General features: G+C 40.4%; 1 protein-coding gene across 1 annotated transcript in view; it reads left to right on the forward strand.

Moving 5' to 3' along the window:
• RGS22 (regulator of G protein signaling 22) overlaps positions 1–27,415 on the forward strand; it is a 971,253-nt gene that overhangs the window by 543,793 nt on the left and 400,045 nt on the right. The window contains exons 16-17 of the mRNA XM_044065939.1: positions 1,786–1,878; positions 3,564–3,730. Coding sequence (XP_043921874.1) covers positions 1,786–1,878; positions 3,564–3,730 — 260 coding nt within the window. The remainder of the gene's footprint in view (positions 1–1,785; positions 1,879–3,563; positions 3,731–27,415) is intronic.

Consider the following 27,415-nt stretch of genomic DNA (forward strand, 5'->3'; position numbering starts at 1 on the left):
GATTATCCAATGTAGTTATAGGGGCTGTCATCAGGACAGGTCATGTCTTAGGGACACACCTGGTATGCAACATTGCAATAATTGTAATTTTTGTGCATTTATAGATAAAGCCAATATTTTTGTCCATCTGTGAACAGGGAAGACTTTTAGGTTCAGTGTGTGGACTGATTGTAGTACTGTAGATGTCATTTGCCATGCAAGGTGTCAAGCCTGTACGTGTTTTTATGTCGGGAAATAAACTGTTCCCTGATGGAATGAATTAGAGAACATGTTTATTATATATACGTATTAAAGACCCTTGAAGTGCGCTTTCTAAGCTTGTGTTGGAATATGGCAATGGCCGTTCCTTTATTTTCACAGTTGTTTAGAGGGTTAATAGGGGTATCAGAATGGGTGATTACAAAGCCTTCACTGAGAACTGGGAGCTACATTGGATTCCAGACTGCAAGCTAAGAAGACACCAGATAGGTTGATAGGTTGATAGATTAGTACTAAGCTAACTGCTCTTGCGAGCCATTTTAAGCCTAGCCAATTATCCCTTGTGAGACTCAAACCCTGCACCTTGTGTTTGTAAGGCAAACACTTTAACCAGTAGGCCACCCTCCCAACAAACATAGGTTATTACTAAGCTAACTGCCCTTGCGAGCCATTTTAAGCCTAGCCAATTGCCCCTTGTGAGACTCAAACCCTGCATCTTGCATTTGCATTTGGGTCTCTTTAAGACCCATCCTAAAAGCTAGGGATTTATTTAGGTGATGTTAATGTTTTATTGGCTCAGTATTATTTATTGCCTCAGTTGTGTTTCTATGCTGAAACAGTTTTTTGTGTTTATTCCTTGAAATGTATTGATCTAACCCATCCTGCTTGTATTTTCCATAACGTATTTGTTGATCTTGTCAGAAATGTTAGGATACACCAAATGTTCAAGCAAACAGATAACTTTTATTTGTAATAACGTGACAGATAAGCATCTCACACTCAACTGACAATAGCTTAGAGGTTACTATGCATTTTGAGCTAGGCGCTTTCTTAAAAAGTCTATACAATCACTAATCTTTCCTAAATGGACTATACCTTACATTAGTCTTAAAATGGCATTAACTGTTTTGTATACACACAGTACATACAAGAACTTTAGTAGCTGTATACAATTTATCATTACATCTCCTTTAAGAAGAAAATAAAATGTTTCAGAATTAAGAAGTATGCTGCTGCACAACCAAATGCATCATACATTCAGCACACTGGACTAATCCTGCAAAAGCATATAAACTACATGTGAACAGTACAGTTATTCACATAGCATTATGAAATGTACTTTAAGCATTTACATATCTATCCCAATAACTCTGTGACAATATTGAAAATGTTTCAGAGTACAAATTGGTCTTCCACTCTTTGTCATGAGAACTAGTCAGATTGGAGCTGGAAATTGACTGCAAACCTACAAAAGGAAAACTTTCAGCCATTTTGTTAAGACATTCATCAAAACTTTTACATTTACTAGGTAGCACAGAGTCAGCTGGATGATAGCTTCACTCTTGAGGTGAATTTCTTGGCGTCCATGTCTTGAACACATAGTAACAAGGTTACGAGACATGATCATAACTCTATATTTTGTAGCTTACACTGACAGACTATAAGAATGGGAGTGAAGCTTGTGTTTGTGAACAATGATTTCACATTCCCATTCGACTAGGTAACATCTGGAAATCAGTCTTCATAAGGAATTAATTATATGCCTTAATATGCATAATACTAATGCGCATTTGACTTTTTCCTTAGGTAGAACTGTTTGAACAGGCTCGGAAGATGGAATCTGTTTATACCAAAAAGTTAAAGGCACTGCAGGAAAAGATTTGTGGGAAGGTTACAGAGGTAAACTAGTCAACGCATGCCAAATGCATACTCCCAACTGAAACTAGAGGCTTTCTCATTTCATAATGAGCAGCAACAAGAATTATCATGAGAAAAAATGTACATGTTTACTTAAATTTGCTTCATGCTTTTTTTCCAAAGTAAATGGACATTTAAAAATAAGTTTTACTTGCAGGTATATCACCAGTCCTTTGTGTCCTGAATCTGAAGGATAAACAGGTTGCTCACCTCTACTTAATGGGGGGGGGGGGCACACTGTTTCTCTGCTACCAGTATTGAGAGAGCTTCTTGATGGCCTCTTTCACCATAAGTGAACCTTATTATTCAAAAATACTATTGATAGAATAATTCCATAGTCAACTAATACTTCCTTTAGGAAAAAAACGAACTACAGGTTTATTGATCTTGTAGTTATGTGTCAGTCATATCAAAGGTTTGTGCAATATATGTATGCTATAACTGTTTTATGATGTAGACGTTCACTCTTTGTTTTAACAGAGATGTGATATTAATATTACTTGTGCTGTTTTGCCAAGCTAACCTATAATTTCATAAAGTTCTTTTACTTTAGGCTGAACCTCTTGTTCCGCTCAGTAATAGACTGACCTGACCAGTGTCCTCCATAGTGTTGCCTTAAGCAGTGTTCCTTATTATACTGAACCATTCAGGAATATGGGAGACAAGGATAATTGTCTCATTGATGTGAGTGCAATAGGAAAAAGGTTGCCTTGTAGGTGGGATATTTTTTCCATGCCTTCCCATTTTCCCTATTTTCCTTGGTATGTGTAGAACTCCTGTGACCTTAAATGCATACAGTTATATGTACAAGGGAGGTTACCTGTCACACCACAGTGGTCAGTGCTGCACATGGGGACCTGCCTATGCCATCAATTCCTCTTGCACAGATCCACAGTGAAATAGCTTTTCTTTAGATGGTACCCACAGATATGGTGGTCAAGCCTTATTATTCAATGTGTGAGTATCCATATAGCAGCATAAGGGGTTACTCTTACAGTTAAGAATGTGTGGCTTATGTCACCAAATTGCATACAAAGAGGAAGATGAGAAGATAGACTTGTTTAGATGAAACCTATTTGATTTTGTTTTTGGGAATTACTATCACCTATTTTATTCAATGGAGTTAAACTGGTCTTGTTTTGCTGCTCTGTGCCTTACCTCTGCATACAAGGAGGTTAGGGATCTGCTTGTAAAATAGCATCCTGAATTGGGATGAGGTTCTTAAAAACCCAAATGATTGCTATGCTTTGGACACTACGTGGTTGTTAAGCCAAGCAACTCTTGTTTATTCTGTGCATTGTAGAGTATGGTAACTTGCACCAGGCAGAACTAGAACTGGATTTTTGTTTATTTCTGTAAATATAACATACCCCTCAGGCTGCTGTCATGTTTGTACCATTTTTTTGTTACTTTGCTAGATTATTAGTCTTGTAATGCCTCTGCATGTTCTGTCTCATATGCAGTTCTCCACTAAAATAAGTAACATGAAACTACAAGTTTATCTGTGAAACAGCTACTGAAATAAATAACATAATAAAAGAAACGTACACTGATTGAAACTTAAAGATATCATGAAACTAGTAATTGAAACCATCTGAAGAGATTTCTGCCTAAGTTATCAGTTTCTGTTGAATATCTGAATATGTTTTTCTATTTCTATACTTTAGGGCAGTATTTCTAAACTTAACATGATACCTGTGCCAGATGTTCCCAAAGACATTAATCTGTGGAACAGTGTTCCTGAGGAATATCGCAATTACAGCTTTGGAACCCTGATTCGCAATAGGATGGAACTTCAGAAATTCCGTGAGTTCCTGGAGGATCATTTTGCAAGGCAAGCCATTTTCTGGTATAAAGTTTGACTAGCTATATATGAACAGTTCAGAATTTGCAGTTTAATGTAAAAGTATGTTTATTTATGTATTCTCTACTGGATAAATGTGAAACATGAACTTAAAATTGTAATGCATAGAACTCCATGATTATGTCCCAATATTAGGAAAAAGACACACTCTTAAAGTGTTACTTTAGTGCAAGACCAGATACTAACAGCTCTTGAAAAAGTGCTTTTCAATTGCTGACAGTGCCAGCCAACAGATGACAGCAGCAAAAGCGTAAACAGCTTCAGTTTTTCCTGCAATGTATGGCTATCAACTGTCCCTCAGTTCAGGTCATATTTTCACTCTGTCTCTTGTAAACTTCTTTCATTTTCTAGTAAATCACTGAAGATTGCATTCAGAAAGAAATGCCAGAAGCAGACTCTCACTTTTTATTGTTCACAATGCATGTTGATGCAAAACTTGTCATTCTATTAACACTTTAAGTGAATTAAAGTAGTGTTTATATACTCTTTCTGGTTTTAATTCTTTGTCCCACCTAGAAATAAAAAAACAAATAAGCTGATAGGTCTGCTGCTACTGTCTGATAGCATTCACTAAGGGCTTCACTGTGTTTCAAAGCCAATGCGCTTGTATCTTCCTTTTTCTGTAACTTGTAGTACACGGATCAGGTAAAGCTCAATGCAATACAAAGAATTATGATTAGGTTTCCAATTGTAACCATGTTATGTCTTCTCAACATGGACAGCAAGATTCAACTCATGAGCCTCACTCTCGAGATGTATGTCTTGGCATCCATGTCAAGAATACATAACAACATGGTTATGATCAGAGACTCAAACATAATCCTCTGTATTGTAACCACAGTAAACAATACATTTCTCTTATGTGTTACAGTAAAGCTCACTCACTTCCCCAATTATGTTTCGTGCACAAGTTTTTATACCACTGTTTTACTTTTACTCAGTTTTTAAGAAGGTAAAGAATGTTGATGTTAAGTGGATAGATATCACATCAACCCTGGGATTCAAAAAAATCACTTATGCAACCCATAAAGGCAAAATAGCACAGTTGAAACAGTGCACTGTGGCCTAGAGCTAATTAACAATGCACTGGAGGTGATGCTGTGTGACAGAGTTAATCTAATGAGCGAATCTGCTGGCAGAAAATCCCATAGCTTTTATAATGGCTGGCACTGTGTGACATAGGTCACTTAATCTGATGCATATGATGATTATGAGAGTATGTACCACAAACACAGCTAAGAGCCCTCTTAAGGGTTACACAACTAAGTCCCTAATATTTTATTGTTATATACGGGAAGGAAATTGGTGTACAGGACAATCAGAAAGGTGGAACAACAAACAGAGAAATGCAAAGAAAGACAAGTAGAAGGGTACATGGATGGGGTAGGAACATAAACATATAATTGTTTTGTGGGACAACAGCTCATTCTAAGTTTCAGAAGAAGGATAGAGGGGGGAAGGAAGTAAGGAGATGGTGTGAATGACAAAGAGGGTACTGGGGTAGTAGCAGGAGCAGACAAGCAAATATAAAACACTTTGACAGAGACCAGTAGGGAAAGGTGCTGACATAAATAGGAAGACACAAAGGAGAGACACAGATAAACAGAGAAAGTATGATTGGAAATGAGGAGGACTGGAAGCCAAACAAGTTTGGGAAGTGAAATGCAAGGAAGGGGGAACACCATGACAGGGCACAGAGTGGGGTGACAGGTGACTGCTGTCTTGGCCAGTTCTGCAACCAGAGACTGGTCAGTCACCTCTGTGCCCAATCTCATGGCTGGGCCTAACCTCTGGTGACCTGCTGAGCAGGCCATGTAGCTGTGTGATTGTACCAGTTGCAAGAGGATGTGCTTCAGGTGGTCAGTGCAGGTGTCCAGCCATTGGTCCACCAAGTCTGTCATCAGGTCATACAATTCCTAGTAGGTAACAAACTGTGACCTACTATTGGTGCCTCCTGTTGGGAAGCCTGTGACAGACCACTGGAAGACATCAGGGAATCATCCAGGTCACCTTCCATTGGATAAACTACATTACCCTGCAGAGAGGCTAATGTGGAGATAGTTGAAGTCCCAGTGGGTGATAACAGGGCAGATGGACATTGAGGTGGCCACTACCACATCATGTGTACAGCCATGGCAGACACTATATAAAATATGAGCATAAATGGAGAGAAACCAAACAGCAAATGAAATGTAAAAGAATGACAATGATAAAGTGAGAGAGACACAATACGAAGAACGGTTGTCAGTAATGTGTACTACACTGCATAGCACAGCAATTCCTGGAGAAGTAAAATGCTATTAACTATGCAGTTGAAAACAAAACACAGTATAGCTGCAGACCAAATGGTACTACAGAAGGCAGTGTGCCACAAAAGCCAAGATGACATGCTGCCTAACCAGTGCCCCTGTGTCTATTTTGTGTGAGCAGTACGTGCGTTGCACAGAGTGACAGCAAGGGCCACAGAAACTAGCCAGAAAAAAATCTCAGGTGCCATGTGTTCTGCCAAAAGGTGCTACAATAATGTGTCAGTCTCAGCCTACTGGACAATGTCATGCATAACAGCATGGTGATCATGCCATGGGGACACAGCCACCGAAGCCAAAATGTCATAAACCCAAGCTACACACACCTGGTGGCAGTAACATTAAGTTGCATTGGACTGACACCAGTAAATGACACCAGTGGCTTGTCTGATACATACCCATGTTATACCATGTATAATGAGGAGTGGCAGGAAGGGGAGTTGAATGGACAGTGGAATAATAATGCTGGCTAGGCAGACTAGGGCACTGTGTAGGAATTTCTGTGGTATGGCTATGTACATGGCAGTTTAGGAAGGCAGTCAGGTCTGACATAGAGTATGACACCAAGGATGGCTGTCAAATATCCACTGTCAGGCAAGTCATTATTACCATGTAATCTATAACAATTCACTGAGGTGGGATAGGTGGTAGAACATATCATCTTGAAGTACCAGTGTGTGTGTTTAGTAGACATATAAAAGCAGCATGTAATAAATAAACTAAGTAACAGCACTGCAAAAATAGGCAATACTGTAGTTATTGAGCATATATGCAGGTATAACACCAAAGTCTATACTTACCCCTGCACTGTGAGAGTCTTTCCATACCCTTCCAGCAAATTAACTTGCTTTCCTCTATCTCACCAAGAGCTATAAAACATAAAGAAAATGTCCATGACTCACATGTCCTGCATAAGGTTGAACAGTTATTCTTGAATAATCACAACTAACTTTCATTATTACTTATTATAAAACTCTGTTGCAGTTTCTGTAACCTCCTCTTAGTGGCTAAGAAGGTCACAGTGACACCTTTTCAGGTCACTCTATCTACACCTGCACTGTTCAGCAGTATGGATGATGCCTGTGACATCAGTCACTACACTGGCAAGGCAGTTCCAGTCATCCAGTTTGTACTGAGGAGCCTTATGATAGTCCCCCCAGCAGGTGTGCCCTATGTTTCCTATGCAGGGTGTATAGAAAGAGTTTCATTTCCTTATTGAACCACATGGGGTCCTTTCCAAATTCAGCACCCCCAGAAGCCATAGCCACGTTATAAGTTGTTTTGTAGAGGAAAATGGTAGCAGATTTACTTCAGTGTGTTACAGGTATCACATGATGTGCATCAGTGGGGCGACAGGACAGTAAAATAGTGCCTGATGCTACCTTATAACCCTGGATAGATGTATGGTTTGCTAGGGTTTTGTTTGGTGTGTGCAAAATATGTTTGCAAACATGTATGTATGCAGTATAACACACTTAGCTGTCCATGGCTACATAATAATGACCCTAGGAGCCACAAGGCTGATGAATATGCACATTCCACCAAAGAGTACACTGACTCACACATGTCATGCAGTGTGCTCTGCAGCTAATTTATGCATATGTACTATCAGGCATGAGTCTTATTGTACAACCTAGGGCTGGCTTGCAGTATGTGAAATGTATAGTTCAGAGATATTTATCCTTAATTGCCTCATTAGCATAATTACCCCACTACAAGCCCTGACGTGTAATAAAAAAAAATGTCATTGTGGTAGTGCTCATCATACAATGGAAATTTGCTGAAGAGCGAAACAATAGTAGTGGATACAGAAGAATGCACTCCAGAAAGAAACAAAATACTACAGCTGTTTTGGTAAGTGTACACATGATGTGAGGGAAGAACGTGCAGATTACATTGCTACTATTTTGCTGCTGTGAGAAGGAGGTTGCTCTGCACCTGTTGCCGACATGGAGTGTGGGAAGAGACAGGTTTGTGATAGAACTGTGCAGTACATTACCACAGTGCTTTAAGAGTACTGAATGGTGTAACATGTGATTGGATAAGGAGACTTGATCCATATTTATGTGTACAGACTGAATCCCTACATGGTGGATTTTTTTCTTGTGAGGGCATCGTATCCACCTGACATCAGCTGTATAAGGAGTACAGAATGGCAGCCTGGTATTGTGTCTGAAGTGTGGGCAACATTATCCCACTTAGGTAGTGGCTGTGGTGCTGCTCTAAGACCACTGTTATGCAGCAAGGACAGAGAGGAATGTGTTGCATTGCATATTGTCAGTGTATTTGTATCATGAGTGGGACATAGTGGACAATGTGAGGGAGGAATGGAACACAGGTTAACAGGTACTGGACTGGTGTATGTATGCAGTGCACATGAGAACTGTTCCTTGGGGACAAAAGTGTGCATAGGCTGCTGGCAAGCAACATACCACTACATGTTCTATCACCATGCTGCCTTACTGGGACACTATGAGGGGCTGTCCTTTTATACTGTGTTATGGTCGTGGTTGCACCTACTAGTGACATGCAGGTTATTTGGCTGTGCACACACAACAGGTGCTAAATATATGATATGCCCACTCACTGGCCATAGTTCTGTGCCCACAGTTACAGGTTGTGACATGGTACCAAAAGAAAGGAAGCATTTAGAGAAGTTCTCCCAGACAAAGATAGATGTGTTATTGCCAACCCTCCATGAGCATGGGCTGCATGTACTAGAGATAGATAAAATCAGCAAGACCGTCCATGAATTTGTGTGTCATGAGCTTGTGGTGAACATGGATATTGTCACTGGCCATAACAGGGCAGCCCTCAAGTCTGGAGAAGGGCTACCACCATGCATTTCCATCAGAAAGTCCATGCCATTGCAAAGGAAGGAATAGCAATGCACAGGGGTATGCTGTTGCAGACTTCTCTGATTACCATTGAGATGTTCCTGTTGTCCCTGTTTGGGAAGACAGAATGGACTTTGACACCTTGCAGAGTCCTGGATGTCAGAGCCAAGCTGTATATATCTTCCCACATATCTATTAGTACTGCACCAGGTTTTTATTACTTTATGTCAGTAACATTTTAGGTGCACACATGTGCCATAAGCTTAGAGATGCTGAACAATGCCATCTGTCCTCTATAGGCATGTCTTGGGATGCAGACATGATGGCATATTGCAGAAGGTATGCATATTTATATTCTTTGCATAGCAGTAATATGTAATGTGGGTGCATCACTAGGTGGTGGGATTGGTGAGTATTAGTAATGTCACACATGGGTGCTGGGATTATAGGGTCATCCCCCATGGAACAGGTTGTGCCTGATGTCAGTGATGCCTCAGACTTATGGTAGCAAAGTCAGGGGGCACAGTGCCTCTGTTGCCAATGGTGATTGCAGAGGGCACAGTATCACCCATATTCAGTGACATAGTGTATTGCTTATTGAACCTGCCCCACCTCACTTGAACTCTTGGGAGGACATCTACTCAGCTAGCATATAAATCCCTTGGTCATGCACCTGCAGTTGACAATGATGTAGCCACAGAGGATGGGGACAAGGATCAAGAATCACCATCATGCATCCCAGTCATTGCCTGAAATGGGTGCTACTATGGGAATTACTCACTGGATGTGCAGGACTGTATTCCAGGCACAGGAAGATGCCATCACTGCCATGGCAGAACTGATAGTTATACTACGTAGTCTGCACAGGTACATGAGGGTTTTCAATACACAGCTTGCCTCAGTGTCATACACAGCTTGCCTCAGTGTCATATTAGACAGGCTCCTGGTTGCCTTCAGTGTCTTTATGCTCCAGAGTCATTTCAGCTTTCACGGTTTGCCTGCACTGTGGGTACACTCCATAGGTCAGACATGTCACATTTGCATACTGCTGCCTCCTTCACTCCACCTACTGGTGAGTTGCCTGGCTAGGCATGATATGAGCACTCAAAAAGATGAGGAGTATAAGGTGGTCAGGCATAGGCTACAGACAGGTGGTCACAGTGTCAAGGTATGCTGTTGTTCCTTACAGTGAGTGAAGGCACACGACAATGGCTGGAAACATCCATGGCTGCAGCATTTTACCTGGAGCCCCACAACACCTGTCACACACATATAGACACAGTGCAGTCACAGCTGGAGGAGCTGTGTCCTCTCGTATACATTACGTAGACATACACAGTTCTGCTAGACAAATAACCCTCTCAGTAAGCACCACCCCCTCCCTGCACAGTATACTCAGCTCCTAACAATCCCTTGGCCATATTATATACTTCCATCCACTTCCATCATAATCCACCACACACATTTGTCCCAATTGCTGATTTTTGTAACTGCCTCTTCCCACCTCTGCACTTAATGACAGTAGTGCCCTGCATTTACAGCTATGTTATATGGGTAGGTTATGTCTGATGCACAGTATGGTCAGTTACTGTACTATAGAGCATGCCCTGGGTATAATATTTCATCTATCTGTTTTAATCTTTGTGTATAATCAAGGCCTTTAGTTGTAAATCAGATGTTGCCTCTTTTCCAGTGCCATAGTGTATTGCCCCCATCTCTGCCTCACATGGTATTCCCCTACAGCCAACTCTTTTTATAGTTCCTCAGCAGGTACCACCTCCAGCACCAGCTCTGGTTTGCATGGTTCTCCAGTAGCAGTCCCCTACTGTAGCTACCGTGTTACTTTGTGCAGCACTGCAAAGAATATCTTGCTCCACGTCTCCAGTGTGTACTGAAGCATGACACTGGAGGAATCTAAGCAGTAGAAGCAGGCTTTCATCATTGTAGACACACACTCAGTGATGTTCGAGCATTGCAACAATGTGGAGTTGTATATTGTCTCAGCCATGATTTGCAGGTTTCATATGGGTGTCATGAGCTATGGCTCCAGAGCATAGCCAGCATCTCCAAAACATTGTCCCTTAGGGAAGTCACACACATGTCAGTGTTATAGGTTGGACATGTGCCAGATGTGAGAATGGTAGGAAATTCCTGGATGGCACACAGAGGCATTGTATATGATACCCAGTGTGTTACACACCACCTTGCAGTTGATGGAGTAAAACTCCTTATGGTTGATGGACCACTGTCCATGTGGAGCAGACTAGACCTTGCTAGAAATATGGCTACAGTCAGTGGACCTCTAGAAGCTCAAGGAAATGGGATATGTCATAGAACTCCTAAATAGTGTTGTTTCTCACATCTGTAGCCCTTAAGAACCACATATGCTTCCCCACATACTGTAACATCTTGCCCAGGAACTGATGTAGTATTCTCGAAGCTGATACCTGGCATATACTCACTATGTTCCCTGATGACTGCTGGAAGGTCAGTTTCACAAGAAGAGTCAGTGCTACTCATACCCTAGTGTTCACAGGGATCCATAAGTTCATAGGTTCATAGGTAGGTACTAGACTATCGGCCCAAGGGCCTAAGTAAGCCAAGCCAACACGGTTCCCCGGCTTACGCCACCAAAGAAAGTTAATTTCCTGTGCCCCTGTTGAGCAGAGCCACAGAAGTGATATTCCATGTGTGATGCCTGTGACCTGGCCCAGCAATCAAGGAGCCTCAATCCTCACCACTAACACCAGAGAGGGCATCTCATATAAGAGGAAAAGCATAACAAATACACACAGTAAAGTGCAATTTCCCTTAAGAGCACACATAGATCACAGTCAGTCTGGGGCTGGTCGCTCCCTTGCTCCCCAGGTCCCCAATAAGACTTCCCACTGGTATAGCTATAGGGTCCAGATCTCAGCCTAGCTGGGCAAGCTAAAATCTCCAGCACCTTCTCTGTCCAACTAGTGCTTCATGTCGCTGCCCAAGTAGCTGACACACACACACTTTGAGATAAGAATTTACACAACCACAAAGACACTTCTGGGGAAGACGGGAACAGGTTCTCCAGCTGTGCCCTTTTTACCCAAACTATATGGTATTACTACTTGCCACCACCCAGCTAATATTCATCAGCTACTCAAAGGCCCTTAAAAGGGTGTCCAATTATTACTGTGCAATATTATAATCCAATTGGTAGATGTCACTAAACAATCAAGGCTTATTAGAGTGGCTTGGTACAGTAATCACTATAAATATGCAGTGTACTCTTAGAGCTTAACTTATCTCTACACAAACCATCCACAGTTAAAAGGTTTTAAAATATTTAATAATAAATAATTAAAACCTCAATACAATACTTTCTACTACACAGTCAGTGCTAGCCAAGAGTTAAGAGATCACACAGAAATACTTAAAATAATTCAGTAGTGCAGTTCTGACATCACAGGAAAACACTTAATCTAATCTTTCTAGCTTCTAGCTATCCCTAAAAGAAAACACAAGTCTAAGATAACTTAGATAAGAAAACAGGCAGAGTGCTGATGAGTTGGATGGTCAAGACAAAAAAATGCTTAATGCCTTCTGATTCTGTCTGTTTAAATTGCTATTGCAGTTCTGATAAACATTACATCATTCTTTTTCACTTTCCTGGAGTTCCCAGGCTGCATATTAACTGCATTTACATTCTTAACATCTCCCTTTTGTTATCTTGCAGCTGGTCAGGAACAGAGCAATAAAAATACATTAGCATGTTTAAATCTAGCAATTTAACTCTTGGTTAAAACAATAGAATTTCTTCATCTAGACTTTTTGGCACCACTGTCTACTTCAAAGGGTTACCACATGCTTTACTTTGGTCAGTAGAGTGCACTGTTGTCACATTTATTTCCAGTTCCACCTGTAACAGTATTTCTTTACATTTAAGACAACAAGCCTGTAGTTTACATTCATATTTACAAATGACAGAATTATCTGCAAAATTCTATCTGGCTAGGCCGGCAGTCTTCACACCATGCATTGGGTGGAATTCCTTATGGGGACATGATATGTCTACTAAATGCCATGTGCTGTTTCTGGTGTTTCTGTCCATAGGACAGCATTTACCTGTGTCCCTGTCATGGAGGTGATGGTATGTTAGACATGGTTAGATCATTCTGTGACACAATTGCAGAATATGTACCCCATCACAGACACTAGCTGTTAGGTCAGCTACTGCTACACCTACACAAAAATGGCACTGCAGATCAGTAACACAAACTGTAGCATAACGATGCTGACAGTTTCGGTAACCCCAGTGTGAACCAGAACATTTTCACAGAGACAATCACAAAGTTTTCTGTCAATACTAAGTTGACTTTTCTGCATAAACCTTACAAGTACTGTACTTCAGGGAAATAAACAGAGTGGTACTTGTGAAATATTAAGAAAATAATATACAAAACAATATATACAAAACAATATAAGAAGTGTAGTTTTTGTTAGACACTCATAGCTGGATCATGATTAAATGTAGCCCTAGGCAGGATAATGAACCAAGGCCGCCCCACACTACATGGTTAAATGACTTTGTCATTGTCACACCATATGTAAATGAAGGTAGAAAGATTCAAATTCTGCACTGTTGCCACAGGAAGCAGATCATTAACAAGTCAAGAGCTTTAGTCCTCTGCACTAACTGTTAGAGCACCAGAGGGACAGTTTTTAATTAACAGTAGAAATCCTTTACAATCCAATCTTGTAGAGAAGACTTGTATCACAGTAAAATTCAACAGTGACTACATAATGGGTGCTGAAAATCTGACGACTATGGTCATTACTCCAAATAATGCAGACTATATGACTTGACAAATGTCAACACCTTTGTAGCCTCTAGCAATTGGAAGACCTGACAAATGTCAGCCCCTTTCCAATTGATGAAGGCTATAAAAAAGGTTCTGCAAAAATATGTTTTTAAAATGCAACATGTTAAGACTATACTACATGATCCAGGCACATAAATGAATTAATTCATTCTTTAGTGCAATAAACAAAGTAAAACTATTAAAGACAATATAAATGGTGTGGCAGCTTTTGTTCAACAACCCACAAGTCATACAGAACTCAGAAATATTACTGCATATAACATACTATTTTTTTGGGGGGTGCATGCTTGCAGGATACCTACATCTTATTTTTATCTCTCCATGTCTTACCTGTCGTTAATAATAGCTATTCCATCTGAGATCACTAAGTACAGTTCTGCAGTACTTTAATAGCTAATAATGCTGTATTGTTGTAGCATGACATCCAATGTGCTGGAATGTGGACAAACGGGGCCCTAAGCAGGGTAAAGAATCAAGCCCCAGCCAACCATACCAATATCCCATTACTTGGTTTTCCCTTTCCAGTTGCTATAACCACTTTTTAACCTGTTAGTATACATAATATTTTCTTCTTTACCTTTACAATTATCATGGAGATTTGGATTTCATTTAAAACATTTATTTCAAATAAAAAACAAACAAGAAAAAACACTGACAGGCATTTTCTAAGCAAAACAAAACAAAAAACTCTTACATTAAAAACAGACTTAGCATGAGAAACAGTAAACAGCTCTTCCCTTGAAACTCACATTTAGTGAAAAATGCATCTGGCAACCCATTAAACTATTTGAGACATGCTGGCATTCATATTTGAATAGCATATAGTGAATTACTATTTAGTATCTATGTGGAGAGTGCAGGAATTCAAATGATAAATGTGTAATGGATTTGCCAAAAGCCTGGGACAGCCCACTTGACTCAAGTGTCTCTTTTTAAGAAGCATCCCAAGTGTACTACTGTATAGTGAAGTAACTTGGCAGAGTCACATTGAAAACAAATGGAAGTTGTTGTAATCAAACAGCTCACAGCCTACTCATCTGCATTAAGTGCTAGACTAACTTGTAGCCCAAGCATAGTCTATCTTATACCTATGTGCCTGCAAAAATCCAAGCTAAATTAAAATTGTGTAAAATTTTAACATTAAACTCAGACTTCATGCAGTCCAGTTTATTCACAACTAAATAATAAAACTCTGTTAACATTCAACAAAACATGATCATATCCAAATAACATTTACTACAATCAATTTCCTACTTTTACTACTCTGTTTCATAGGTTATTAGGCTTGCAGTCCAGAGCACTAGTTAGGAGGCTAGCTCAGTTTTCCAGTTAACCCAGAGTACTGTCTAATTAAGTGAGTTACTCAAGGACAGCATAACTTTGAGGCAAAATCAGGAATGTTCTGCAAAACTGGATACAGATAAGAGCAGACTACTCTATGTCACTTAAACAATTAACAAAACAACAGGTTTTGCATCAGTATGTATTTTGTCAAAGAAGCATACCTCTCAACTGTCCAGATTTTTGCAGATTGTCTTTATTTCTGCTTCATATTTTTGATCTGTTTCTCATAAAACTTGTGGTTTTCTGACAAATCACTGAGGCTTTAAGTCACAAAATAATGACAGACATTTGAGTTTCAGACTTTATATCCTTCAGAAAATGCATGCTGACACAAAACCTTTTAGTCTAGCAACTTTCTAAGTTTTTGAGAACCATATTTAAAATTTGTCCCTATTTTTGGGCCTTTGTCCCCCCATTAATTTTGCTTTTGTCCAGATTTCTTGTGCTAAGAGGGTGAGAGTTATGGTTCATGGAAGTCTGGAAGTTGGTGTGGAGGATTAAGGATCTTGCCACCTGTAGCTAATATACATGGTGTGATTCATTGTAAATCACTTAACTAGAAAGCTCCCTAACTGGGGCATTACGTATAGACACGGGTCTATATCAGTTAATCGAAATACGTATTCGTTGAACGTATCAAACTCTAAACACTGAAAATCATTTTAGCAAACCTCAGAATTTTTCCAGGGTTAGGAATCACTTGTCCACTAGCACTCTGGAACACCCCCCCCCCCAAAAATCAAACCCACACAAATGGGGGCTTGCCCCCCCACACCCCCAATCCCCCAACTATATACACAAACTCCAAGATCATACTCCAGTGGGGAAAAGGGCAAAGTTGTGGTGATGGCCAAGTGCTTCCTAACCCTTGGAAAAAGTCCGAGGTTTGTTGAAATTAATTTTGATGTTTAGTGTTTGATGAATACATATTCGATGAGTATGTATTTCAATTAAATGACATAGACCCCACAGACATAAACGCACACACACACACACATATTTCCATTGCTGCTTGGTACCTAAACTGAAACGCTGCAAAAGACAGACTGACTGACTGACTCCCATGAAAGTGGTAGTTCGTTTGTTTGTTGAATGCTGCTGCAACAAATGAGTACTGAAATATTCTTTGTTTCTATCTCCTATTTCTGATTTGCAACAGTGCTTCCATAGATCAAAGTTAAAATCATGTGGTTCTTTCTGTTTCCATCTCCCATTCGTGATTCATGACAATGTTTCCATAGATCAACCTTAAAATCATGTGCCAATTCCCTCATTTGTTCGTTCTCCTAATTCATTGTTTCAAAGCTTTTCCCAGTGAAAGAGGATCTGGACTGGGACATAGAACATACAACCGCCTCTCTCCCCTTCCTCCACTTTTAGGTATTTATTCCTACTACTCTGCATACTTTCCGCTACCCGTCTTCATTACCATGCATGTTCTTTATGAACTATCCTCAAGTCTCCTATACTCCACTTATTGCACTGCATCTCTTTGCTACATCTCACTGTATCATCTTACAATTTTGTTTAAAATATATAACACTAGGATTTATTCATAACTGCATTTTATTGTACTTTTTATCGTATTTTTATTGTATTTTTATTGTATCTTTGTAATTTTGGAGCTTTTCTCCCTGGGCCTCCACTGAAAACGGGCTCCTTGAGCCCAGTGGACCACCCCGGTTATCAAACTGGAAATAAATAAATAAATAGAGAATTATCCTGTTGCCAAGGTGGAAACAGGATTCTTTGCAAGAGCAGCATTTTGTGCATGTTTTTAAATTAATGTTAGTCCAGCAAGGCATTCTGACATTTTATTTATTTAATTAATGTTGATGGCTGGGTCCCCCAGTTGCCTAAATCACCCTTGTGCTGGATCCAGCACTGTACCCACTCACTGACAAATAGTGTTAAATATGAAGCACAGGTCTGTCTTGTGTATCTTGCAAATTACATAACGATTTTACCAAATGAAACAACCTTAACTTCCCCAATAACTTTATATGTGTCTTGTAGATCCTACAGTTATTTCACCAAATTAAACAACTTTAATTTCCACTTCTCATCTACACATGCATGTGCACAAATACAAACACATGCACACGCACACACACACACACACACACACACACACACACACACACACACACACACACACACACACACGCACGCACACACACACACACACACACACACACACACACACACACACACACACACACACACACACACACACACACACACACACCAGAGGCATAGCTGAAGTGGGACAAAGGGAGATGCCATCCCAGGCATAAGTTGTAAGGAGGGCAAGATCAAAAGATGCCAGTTGATTGGTAGTGCAATTCTGCTATTCATTTCTGTACCGGTGTCTCTGAAAAAATAAAATGAATACTGATTTTGTGGTCAGGACTACAGATAAGATGGATAAGTTGTAATAGGCCATATGTATAGAAAGATCAGGAGCTTTTTTTCTGGAGTTAAGACCAGATCGTGAACAGATTTTTTTCTGTGCTCCTTATCTTGAAAGTTGGGAGGGGTGCAGAAATGGGATCTAATTTGCACATATGCACACCCCCACCCACACACCACACACACACTTTCTATGTAGTTGATGTCTCCTGCACAAATTACAAAAAATAGTTTACATGAGTCTTCCCCCATTGTTCCCAAAAAAGGTGAACCAGCCATCAGGTGCTCATTCTTTTTAATTTCTAGCTGCCTACTGCCAAGCTATCATGGGATCGTAGGAGGTTACTAGGGCCCTTACAAGCCTAGCCAAGTTTTACTTTTATTTCCACGATCAGCACCTATCACCCCTGTTCAGCAGGGACATAGGTGGAACACCTGGGATGAATTCATGGATACCCATCCAATAGTCCAGACTGCATTTGAAGAGGACCAATGATGTGTTGTACTTGACATGAAGTGGGAGTCTGTTCCAAAGGTGTGGTAACCTCTGGGAGACAAATCTATCCCTCCAATAGGTTCTATTAATGTCACATACCAGGTTAAGTCCATAAGAGAGAGTAACCCATGTACCATTTGACTTACAGATTTGCAGCATTTCCAGTAAAGCAGGGTCAAAGATTGCCTTATATGCAAGGCAGAGATCGCATCTGAGTAGTCTGTATGAAACAGAATAAAGTGACAGTGATTTCAGATGGTCCTCATAGGACAGATGCTGAAGAACTTGAATTTTTCTTGTGAGGAACCTTTACAGTCTCTCCAAGAGTTACAGGTGCTTGGAAAGATACATACCATAATGGGCATTGTACTCAATTATTGGCCTGATGAGGGAAGAGTACAGGGAGATTATAACTTCTTTTTTTCTAGAGGCAGTGCCCTTACTTATGAGATGAGCAATACAGAATGCCCTTCTTACCACTGTGAATGTGATGTCTCCTGCACAAATTGCAAGAGGTAAGGTTGCTGTCACCCTGTGTGCCCAGGTCTCTCATCACTGAATGCTATCTTAAGGTGCTGTTATTGATGTGGTAGTTAGCAGAAACATTGCTGTTACTGAAAGGGATGACAATACATTTTTTTGCACTGAGTTTAAGGCCATGACTTTGGCACCAGTCATTTGTGTAAGACCCTTTTATAGGATGTTGACATCATTTAGCGATTCTATGATCACTCCCAATTTTCAGTCATCAGCAAACTTTGTCAGCCACAGACCTTTAGATTTTGCTTGCACTTTGGAGAAATAGAGTCCGAACATTAGAGTTCCTAGGACTGATCCCTGTGGAACACCACTAGTTACAGGTCTGTTGTTGGAGGTGCATTACCCTATTTTTGACTATATAAGTTCTATCAGTGAGCCAGTTAGCGACCCATCAAGCAAACCATGGTCATTGGCATTATACCTGGACATTATGCCCTGTGTGCCAGCAAAGTAGATGTTCTTCATGTTTCACTGTTGCAGTCATTACATTTGGGTAATCTGCTGGGTTTTTCAGAACCAAAGTCTTCAACTAAATGCTAAGTACCCCATTGGGGAAACTTTTTCTTGCTCCTTACTGATGTCAGTAAAAGTTAATAATTGTATTACTTGTGGGAAGCAAATACCTCATAAGGATTTTCATTTGTACTGTATTCCTTGCCTAGGCCCTGACCACGACATACCTTGCTGTCGGTTTTGTGCTTTATTTAATCAGCGTACTATCCGTCATTGGTACATTTTTGTTTCTAAATATTTTGGTTCTTGGTTTAATTATCCAGAAATGACCTCGGTTAGCCATCCGACTACCGGAATACCGAAAAAATGCAAAGAAAAAGACAGAGACAGGCCGTTGAGGTCCAAAACTGCCAACAACGCTTCTCCTAAGCCAGTCGACAGTTCGCCGGTACTCAGTGAGGCGCTTTCGCAGCCCCTGATACCCACTACTTCTGATTCGCAAGCGTCTACTGAGACCCATTTGGAGTCCGGTATGCCGCAAGATGCTTCACATGTGGAACCCGCGGATGTCTCTACCTTGGATGGGTCCAGAGCCGCTGTGCAGGCACTGGCTTCTGAGGGTGTATTCAGACCTACAGACTTGCATATTAAACCGACTCCAACTTCAATACTAAGGCCTAAATCTCGATCTATGTCTAAAAAACCAACACCCAAACCACATGTTCAGGCCCCTATGCCTAAAAAACAAATGATCAAAATGGCTGAAGATTGAATTACTCTAATCAGGGGTAGCCAACCCCCCCCCCCTTCTAAGAGGCCTAGGGTTGAACTAGACTATGAATCTTCTGAACAGGACTCTGTTTCTTCTGACTCTTCTAATGATCTGGATTTGTTCATACCTACTTATGAGGACTCTGATGCAGAGGATTCCATTCCCTCCGCTTCTCCACCTGAGAATTTCTCTTTTGGGAAAACTTTACATACTTTAAGGGAACATTTCCACTGGGAAAGTCAGGATTTTTCTGAATCCAAAAAGAGGCTTAGGGATTTCCTTCTTCTTCCTCAGCATAGGCCTTTGGCTATATCTCCTGTACTAGATATTGTTGATGATGTGTTTTCAGAATCCAGTATGGCCCCTGATTCCTTCCCCTAGTAAACCAGACAGATACTACAGGGTTCCTGAGTCCCACAAATTCCTTTTCGAAAATCCTGTTGCGAACCCTGAAACCATTTCTCAGGGGCCCAAAGGCATTAAGGCTTCCACTGCTAAAAATCCCACCCCTTCTGATAGAGACTCCAGGGCACTGGATAGATGGGGTAAAAAGGTTTATACTTCTGGAACCTTAGCAATCAGGGCTTTAAACTGTCAATTCCATATGCTAAAATATCAACAGCATATCATGGGGCTGCTTAAACAGAAAATGATGTTGATTTCTGACTGTGTGGAAAATAAAGATTTACATGATTTATTGCATTCAGCCGAACAAGTTGGAAAACATACTTTGCAATGTGGTTTTGATTCTTTAGAGACCTCTTGCCGGGCTGCTGTTACTGGGTCTATGCTTAGACAGCATGCTTGGCTTAAGGAGCAATCTCTGCCTGATCATGTTAAAGCAAAACTGTTGGATGCCCCTTTGCAGCAGGACCGACTGTTTGGTAATAAGGCTGAAGAAGTTCTAAAAAAGATGGAAGATAAAGCTAAATCTATGCAAACTGTGAAAGATTTCTTATAAGTACAACCTCCTAGATTTAGAAAGTACTGGCCTACTAAGAACTGGTCCTTTCTAACTCCTTCCAGAGCCGCTCCAGCCAAACCCAGACATTCCAAAAGCACCAGGTTTCAGTCCCAAGGGACTTTCAGAACTAAGCAAAGGGGTGCTTCCACTTCCAAATCTGGAAATAGCAAGGCACTACCCTATGGTAAACAGTCTCAATGACTTCCCTTTAATATTACCAAGCACTTACCTCTTAGCCGCCCCTTTGGGGGGAAAACTGGCTCTTCATGCAAGAAACTGGCAACTTATAACCCAGGACAAATGGGTTTTAAATATAGTGTCCCAGGGATACACTGCCAACTCCAAACGGGTGGCCAGACCTGCCCCCAAATCAGTGGGCAGAGGCTCAGAAACAAGTACTTTCCCTCCTAAACATAGGGGTGATTCAAACAGTACCAGAAGAGAAAAAGGGACAAGGTTTCTATTCCAGACTTTTCCTGGTACCCAGAAAAGACAAATCATGGCGTCCAATACTGGACCTGTCTACTCTAAACACTTTTCTGGACATTCCAAAATTCAAGATGCTGACTCTTCACCAGTTACTTCCTATGCTAGGCAAGGATGTATGGTTGACAACTCTAGACTTAGAAGAGGCTTATCTGCATATCCCAATCAGGGAATCTTGCAGAAGATACCTACGCTTCAAAGCAGGCTACTTTTATTATCAGTTCTCTGCACTGCCCTTTGGCTTGTCTACTGCGCCCAGGGTATTCACAAAGTGCCTGGCTCCAGTAATTGCATTTTGCAGGCAAAGAAATATTCAAATATATCCATACCTGGATGATTGTCTAATTCAGGCAGAAAACCAGGCCATTCTTCTAAAACATCTGGTGTTTGTAAAAAGGGTTCTAACTTGTCTAGGGTACACCATAAACAAAAAGAAATCACAACTGGTACCCTCTCAAAAAATTACATTCCTGGGTGCAAGCTTGAATACAACTGCCCAGATGGCTTTCCTTACGCCAGAAAAGCAAATTCATTTGGTGTCTTACTTCAAACAAGTGGCCACAAAAACCCTGCTATCTGCAAGGCAAATAATGCAAGCCTTGGGGGCTAAAGCAGTATCTCAGAGGGGCCAAAAACTTGAGACTACCCAGGAGAGCTCCAACCCCTGCCTGAAACCTTAACTTTGTATTGGAAAAACTCACTCTACCTCCTTTCGAGCCAGGTGCTACTGCAGATTTAAAATTTCTTTCCTGGAAAACAGCCTTCCTTTTAGCAATCACTTCAGCTCGAAGGATATCGAAATTACAGGCCCTTATGGCAGTGGAGCCTTTCATCATCTTTCATGCAGACAGGGTGTCACTCAGGACCAATCCATCATTCATGCCCAAGGTGGTATCCAGTGTGGCTCTTAATCAGTCCATTCATTTGCCAATTTTCTTTCCCAATCCACAGAACAAGGGGAGCGGATTCTGCATTCATTGGATGTACACAGACAACTTACATTCTACTTGGACAGGACTAAATCTCGAAGGAAATCTGAACAACTGTTGGTAGCATTTGCTGCAGGGGCAGAGGGGAAGGCTATTTCAAAGCAAACCATTTCTAAATGGATAAGCAATTGTATTCATTTCTGCTATAAGCACCATGGAAAACTTATTCCACAGGGATCAGATCTCATTCCACCAGGGCTGCATCTACTTTTGCAGCCTTTCTCAGAGGTGTTTCTACCAGGGTCTACACTGACCGCCTCAAAAAACTCCAGCTTTACTCCATAGCATATCGCCTACTCAGAGGTGATCTCTGCCTAACATATAAAGCTATGTCAAACCCAGAGCTGTTGGACATGCTACACCTAAAGAAATCCCAATCCCTCAGAGCTACACACTCTAGGGACCTAAACCTTGTCACCACAATAAACAGGACATGCTGGAGGGATAGATTCCTATCCCAGAGACTTCCCATACTCTGGAACAGGCTATCCATCTATGTCAAGCAAAGTTCTTCATTAGCACTCTTCAAGAAAAATCTTGATGAGTGGATGGGAAATAGGAAATACACCCCGGGGATCACTTCTGTGTGTCTGCTCATCAGTGGCACAGGAAAATAACTTGCTTGGGTGGCGTAAACCAGGGAACCTTGTTGGCTAGGCTTGCGTAGGCCCTTGGGCCGATAGCCTAGTACCTGCCTATGAACCTATGAACCTATGGATATTCTAGAAGCTGCTACCTGGAGTTCAGTTCATACTTTTACTAGGCATTATCACTTACCAATTTTCTCTAAATCCAGAGCAGGCTTTGCCACTGCTGTTTTACAGGGCTTTATAGCTGGTCCTAATGCTGTATAAATCCATCCTCCCAACCATAGATTTGGGAATCTACCCAAATGTAATGACTGCAACAGTGAAACATGAAGAACATAATACAGTTGTGTACACTTACCATAAATGTAGATGTTTGAGTGTATTCTCTGTTGCAGTCCTGGTTACCCTCCCTCCAGCCCCCTGTAGGTCTCTTACTATACCTCTACTTTCTTTTACTATGCTTAAAAGCCTTTTTGATGTATTTGCTTTTGTTTGGAGGTATATTTTTGTGTTATTACTTATATATATATATATTTTTTTTTTTTTTTTTTTTTTGCTCCCCATTTGGGGGGCAGCTGACATCTGGGGCAAGAAAAACTGATGTAATGGCGTCGGCTGCATGTTTTATACCCCTGACGACCTGACATCATGGAAGGAGGGACAGCAACCGACGCAGGACCCAAGACTTTGTTAATCAGGCCGACTGAGGGCAACCTGCCAGCAGATTACCCAAATGTAATGACTGCAACAGTGAATACACTCGAACATCTACATTTATGGTATGTGTACACCACTGTACTTTTCATCTGTATCATCTGACGCTTTGGAGTTTGGAATTTAATGTTGCTAGTAATCTATTCTGTTTTTTTTTTTCTTTTACTGTCAGTAAAACATTAGACTGTACAACTGGATCTGGAGAGTTGCATGTAACTGAGAGTTCTGTATTAAAGTAAAAGAGCTACCACTATGAAAGTAAAAAAATGCAGAATCAATTTTGGTGGTCTGCAGGAGAATTCTTGTATAATGAGACTTTAGGAGTAAGATTTAATACCATAAAATGTAAACCTTGTGCTATATACTTGATACTTAAAAAGATATATTTTCATGGGTCAAACTGTTGAGAATGGACAGAAACAATACCACATATGGAAAAACAAGCTGGTGAGAGAGAAAGAAAGAGAGAGATTGAGAGACTGAGAGAAGTTCAGAAGGGATGTTAGAAAAAAAGCTATTTTTATGGATAGGTTATAGGTGAATGACAGAGAATGCTGACAGTATGTTAAAGAGTTCGGCATATTAAAAATGTTGGATGCATTTAAGAGTTACTGAATGTGCAGGAATGTTAGGATGGTAGCAGCATTAGTAGAGGAAGAATGTTCCAGTGGACAGAGTGACAGTTAGGTTATGCTATCTATTTGTTCTGTTTAATATATACATTTCGATACAAAACATACTTAGAGCTAGGAGTTTTACTGAAATGTTTTCCTTTAATTGCTGAATGAGTACAGCAGCAAGCTTATTGAAACTTGCATCCACAGTCCTTATTTTTAAGATGCATTTGTACATCTTCCTTCTCAGTTAGATGGAGTCCTAAAAGGCTTGATCTGGTTTAATTTTATTTATTTATTCATTTCACATTTGTTAACCAGGTTGGTCCAGCTGAGTTACAAAAAAAAAACATTTTCAGTGGAGTCATGAGGAGAAAAGCTCCAATAACATCTGTAGCAATAAAAAGTAAAAAAAAAAAAAAACATACATAAGATAAAATAGAATACAAACTGGAATGTCAGTATACAGAACAAATTATGGTTGTCACGTAAGAAAGTTTGAGTACTAAAAATATAAACATGAAAACAGTTTAGTCATAGTACTGAAAAGCTAGCATGTTCTAATATTTACAAGAATTAGAAGTAATGCCAAGACACTTCCCAAGTAGAGGTTGTAGAATGTGAATAGACAGAGGTATACCAGAAGTTAAGTGGGGTGATTGCAGTGACAGATCTTGGAGTTAAGCAGGTGGTCTTTTAATGTCTTTTTAACGTTGTTGGTATGAGTTATACTTCTGATATGTAATGGGAGTTTGTTCCAGCTATGCGAGTCAGAGTATTTATAAAGGTTTTTGCCTATATTTTTACAGGGTTTATAGGTCAGTTGTAAGAGGTGTTTGGAACTATGAAGAGGAAGATTGGGGGTGTAATAAGACAGAAGTTTGGAAAGTGATGGGCAGGAAGTGGGATTATTGAAAATGGAGTGAGCAGTTTGGAGATGAGTGAGAGTAAGTTGATGTGGGAGTTCAAGCCAGTGAAGTTTCTGTAGGGCCAGGCAGTGGTGGGAGGAGTAGGGATGATTTACCGCAAATCTAGCAACTTTATTGTATGTTGATTTGAGTTTGTGAATAAGGGAAGATTGTAGGTTAGTCAGTATAGGGGAGGCATTGACTAGGGTGAGCAATAAGAAAGTTCAGGGGCACATTTGGATTCTGCACTAAGATATTTTTTATTTCTGTAAAGTTGGTCTAATTTTTGGTGGGTTTTTTGATGCTTTGTTTGACATGTAAGTCAAAATTTAGTTGGTCATCAATAATGGTGCTGAGGAGTTTAGTTTGTGTTTCAACTTTTATAATAGTGTTTTGAGAGAAGAGATTGAAAAGGTAGATTTACAGTGGGAAAGGGAGTTAGGCAAAACAAGGAGGAGCTTTGTTTTATTGGGATTGAGGATGAACTGATTGTCATTGAGCCATCTTTCTACAGAAGAAAATGAGTTTTGTGTAGTAGTTAACAGGTCTGGCAAGTTTTCAGAGACAGCTATCAATGTGGAGTCATCTGCTAATTGTGTGATAGAGGAGTGACTGCAAGAAGTATGGAGGTTATTGGTAAAGATGTTGAATAGCAGAGGGCCAAGGATGGAGCCTTGGGTATCCCAGTTTGGATAGAGAGGAAAGGGGAGCAAGAGTTAAGCCATCTAACTGATTGTTGTTTGTTAGAGAGGTAGCTGGAGAACCAGTTGAGTGCAGTGTGAGAGAGGTTGGAGGCGGGATAGTTTGGAGAGGAGTAGAGAGTCAGAAACAGTTTTGAAGGCATTAGATAGAATGAGGAACATGCATGTTACAAGTTTGTTGTCTCTGGCCATAGCAATAGTTTCAGAGAAGGAAATGAGAGCAGTGGAAGTGCTGGGTTTAGGGCAAAACCCGTGTTGTGTAGGAGTGAGGAGATACTTCTTGGTTAAGATATGTAGCTAGTTGAGAGTGGACATTTTTCAAGGATTGTAGACAGAGGAGAGAGGATAGCAATGGGTCTGAAGTTGCTTGGTTCAGTTGAATTACCACCCTTGGTTTTGGTATAGTGTAAAAAAATGTCCAGAGGTCAGGAACTATGGATTCTTGAATGGCTCTATTAATTAAAATAGAGACAGGAAAAACAATAGAGTCAGCAGCTATTTTAAGGAACTGAGGAGGAAGGTTGTCAGTAGAGGGAGAGCAGGGTTGAAGTTTCCGGAGTAGTTTTCTGATATAGGAAATAGAGATCTGTTTCAATGAGAAAGTGTTGGCATTGGCAGTCGGAATGAGAGGGGTAGAGTGGTTTGTGTTACAGGCATCTGTAGTAGAAGAGGTGTTATTAGGAATGAGCTTGGCAATAGTCTCTATGAAGTATTTGTTAATAAGGGTTGCAGTCTCTGTTGGGGTGTTGTTAGGGAAAGGGTTGGGGGTAATGGGGGCACCAGGATGGAGAATTTTGTTAATAGTACTCCATAATCTTTTAGGGTTGGTGTAGTGGTCAGTTTGAGCTTGGATGTAGTAGTTTTTCTTATCGTGGTGGATGTTGTTCTTGGTGAGGTTCCTAACTTCTCTGTAGTCTTGTAATTGTGAGGGTGATTTAAATTTTAGCCAGAGTTTTCAAGCCTTATCTGTTTTTGCCATGAAGGAGAGAGTATTTCTACTGACCCAGGGGGCATAGTTGGATTTGACCCTGATTTTCCTTAAGGGAGCTAGGGAGTTCAGGATGTCAAGAAATCGAGTTAGCACAACAGGTCTGTCTGTCAGCTACTGATTTTTTACATTATTGCATGTTTATATTCAGTTTAACAGTATTTTTTTCTGTCTTAGCCTCTGCTAGTCCTTTTTTTGCCCCAGCACCAAGTGTCTTCTGTAGTGAATCCTGGATTTGCATTATATGCACAGAGTATTTGAGTTTTAGTCTTCCTATCAAACCTTCCAGTAAAAATCTAGGTTTGTTTCCTTAAATATTAACTGATTTGAAATTGTAGCAGTCTACAGAATTCTCAAAAAGTTTCAACAGCATTGATTTTTCCTTGCACAGATCTTATAGATCAGCTCTCATAACCATGTTCTTAGTAGGAAATCTATACCTGAGAGTATAGAGACTTTTGTTGATAATGTGATATCAATGTGGAGGGCTGCACCCCCACCCCCCTAACTAAATATACCAAATCTGAGATCACACTACGGTGGGGAAAAGGACAAATTCCAAATACTGGCCATCCGCTGGTTTGCCTTGCCATTCCATGAAGAGTGGCTTTGTTAAATAGGTGTTCGATGAATGGCCATACTCTGAATAGCTATTCGATGAAATAAAATAGACCCTTTGAGA

The sequence above is a fragment of the Protopterus annectens genome, chromosome 3.part0, assembly GCF_019279795.1.
Source record: "Protopterus annectens isolate FY-2018-M chromosome 3.part0, PAN1.0, whole genome shotgun sequence".
Classification (NCBI taxonomy): domain Eukaryota; kingdom Metazoa; phylum Chordata; order Ceratodontiformes; family Protopteridae; genus Protopterus; species Protopterus annectens.